At 58.7% G+C, this 2380-nt stretch overlaps 1 protein-coding gene across 1 annotated transcript in view; it reads left to right on the forward strand.

Moving 5' to 3' along the window:
* Positions 1–2380, forward strand: part of VOLCADRAFT_100524 (uncharacterized protein) — a gene marked incomplete at both ends in the record, with an annotated part of 16478 nt that overhangs the window by 2961 nt on the left and 11137 nt on the right. Inside the window, 5 exons of the mRNA XM_002959080.1 lie at positions 42–142; positions 322–414; positions 631–1736; positions 1937–2008; positions 2246–2317. Of these exons, the coding sequence (XP_002959126.1) occupies positions 42–142; positions 322–414; positions 631–1736; positions 1937–2008; positions 2246–2317 (1444 nt within the window). The remainder of the gene's footprint in view (positions 1–41; positions 143–321; positions 415–630; positions 1737–1936; positions 2009–2245; positions 2318–2380) is intronic.

Below are 2380 nucleotides of genomic sequence, written 5' to 3' on the forward strand. Positions count from 1 at the left end.
CTCCAAGTGCCTCCACCGTTTTCAGACATACCTGTTTTCAGACATACGCTCGCAGCCGGATGGATTCGCCGGACCCCAAGCGACAACGCCTAGAGCCTACATCGTCCTACAATCTGCGATGTCGCACCCTGGTGACCAGCAGGTCGGTTTGCGTTGCTCTAGTGCGTAAATACGCTGTTCGCATCCTTTGCGTTGCTGCGTCCCATGTTTTGCGTTATGCGTTATGCGTTATGCGAACATATGCGACACCTTGTTATGCGTTATGCGAACCTTATCCGATCCCATCTCCTGACTTTCTACACCTTCGACCAACTCCCGCAGTAGTATCGACCCACCGGACGCCAAGCGTCAGAGGCTGGACACGGCTGCGTCCCAGAGCAGCACGTCGACGGTCGGCCCTCCCGCCGTCGCCACGTAAGCGAGCTGCTACATGCAAAGAGCGTGTTCACACCAGTAAGGTACTTACGCTCCGCCTCTCACCGTGCGAAATAGACGCATCTATCAGCTCCGGCGCGCATATTTGGCCGCTGCCTGTTAAGCACAGATGTCTTCCGTCACGTTCATCGCCGCTCGCATGCACCTTGAATATCGTGTAACGCTCCCCATTTGACGCCCCTTTGCAACACGTAGGGATTCAAGGAGCGTCACGTTTCATGTGACGTTTACGGCCGGCCCCACAGAAACGAATGAGGACCGCCTCTTTGCCGGCGCCCAGAGCCGCTACGGCAGCTTCATCGCTGGCGTGAATACCGCCGGCCAGGGGATAGTAATTATGCAGATTGACGATGTCATCCTCGGCAGGCTGGAGAGCAGCCACGCGTTCGGCCACCGCGTGACGTTCGCCAATGTGGATGCAGCTTCCCTGCCGCCTTTCATAACTTCTCGTTTCGCTGGGGTGACGGTGGGGCAGTTTAAAGTCTCCTCAGCGACGCGGATTTCCGTGGAGCCCTCCTCCGCTGTCCCAATGCTCTACAGCGCCAGGCTTCGGTTCCCCGTTTACGATGTCGGCAGCGACAGGGCCCGCCCCGAAGACAAGCACGCGTCGGATGGCAGCGCCCTCCTGCTCATCCCACACGGCGGGATGTTCCGGGGCGGGCCGTTCCGCAAGTTTAAGGCGTGGGTCGCGTGCGGCAACGGTGACAGTCCCGACGCCGGACGCGTGGAGCTCGCCATCAGGGAATCCGCTCCCGACGACTTCGTCGCTCAGCTACAAGCAGCGGCCGATAGCAGCACGCCCCTTTACGTGTATGGTGCCAAGATCAGCCCCTCCAATAGCAAAGCTTATATGAATAGCGTCTTCCTCAGCGGCTCGCTTGTAGCAGCAGCGAGTGCCCCCGGCAAGCGCCCTCCCAAACGAGTGCACACCTTCCAGGCGGCTGTTCAGCGGACTACCGCGGCCACCGTGCCCGCCGACACGACTGATATGGTATTGGCTTGGGAGCAGCGTAGCCGCAGTGCCCTTGTTTTACCGTCGGATGGTCCACACGCCTCGGCCACCCTGTCACCCAACCCCACTTCTGTCACTGTAGTCGGCTCACTACCGGTCCTCCCGCTCGTCCTCACAATCGGCAGCCGCAGTTATCCGGTGTGCACCGACAGCATTGCCGTCATGCAACAGTTGCCGAACTACGACGAGTTCTTCGGCAGCACCAGCTTCGCAGACGATAATGATCGTATGGCGTACGCTGCTTACGACTCGTTCACCGTCACCGGTACCATCACCACCAAGACAGAAGGTCGAACAACGTTCATCACGGCTCTGCAGGAATGACTCGTTCTTGCGTGTTCATCCACTTGCGCTGCCGTCCGCTGCACGTCGTCCAACTTCGCTATGGCTTGCACCTGTCCCCTCCCTTCACTTCCATCTAGCCGCCCCTGGATGGCGTTAAATGCCAGCGTTGAGCGGCTGTCTAGCCGCGCAACGACACGCTTGCAGGGCTGGGTGCATTCCGTGCACTTGTGGGTTCGACTCCCACACAAGTTGGCGGCGTCCCTCGCATCTACACTGGTGAGTGTATGAACGGTATGACCGGTTTCGCTGGTATAAGTTAGGGTGTTGACGCACGAATGCTGTACCGGTTTGACATTCGTGCGTGTCTCATTCGTATCCACCTCTTGCCGCTTCCCCGCTCTCCCTGAAGCATGCTCTGTTGTGCGTGCCCCACTCGCGTATATGATGGTTGGACATAACGAATTGCCCCGATTACCGGGCTTGTCTTCACCCGACCTTTGCGCTGTCGTGCAGGTTTGCATGTGTTGAAGCTGCTGCTCCGGCAAGCCTTCGTGCTGTTCTCTTCGCTGTCCTCCGTTAGGCGCGGTAAGTGTGCATTATGACGCAACGCACATATGTGCGTGTCGGCACGTTAGTGCTTGTCCGTCG

This window comes from Volvox carteri (genome assembly GCF_000143455.1).
Source record: "Volvox carteri f. nagariensis unplaced genomic scaffold VOLCAscaffold_123, whole genome shotgun sequence".
Lineage (NCBI taxonomy): Eukaryota > Viridiplantae > Chlorophyta > Chlorophyceae > Chlamydomonadales > Volvocaceae > Volvox > Volvox carteri.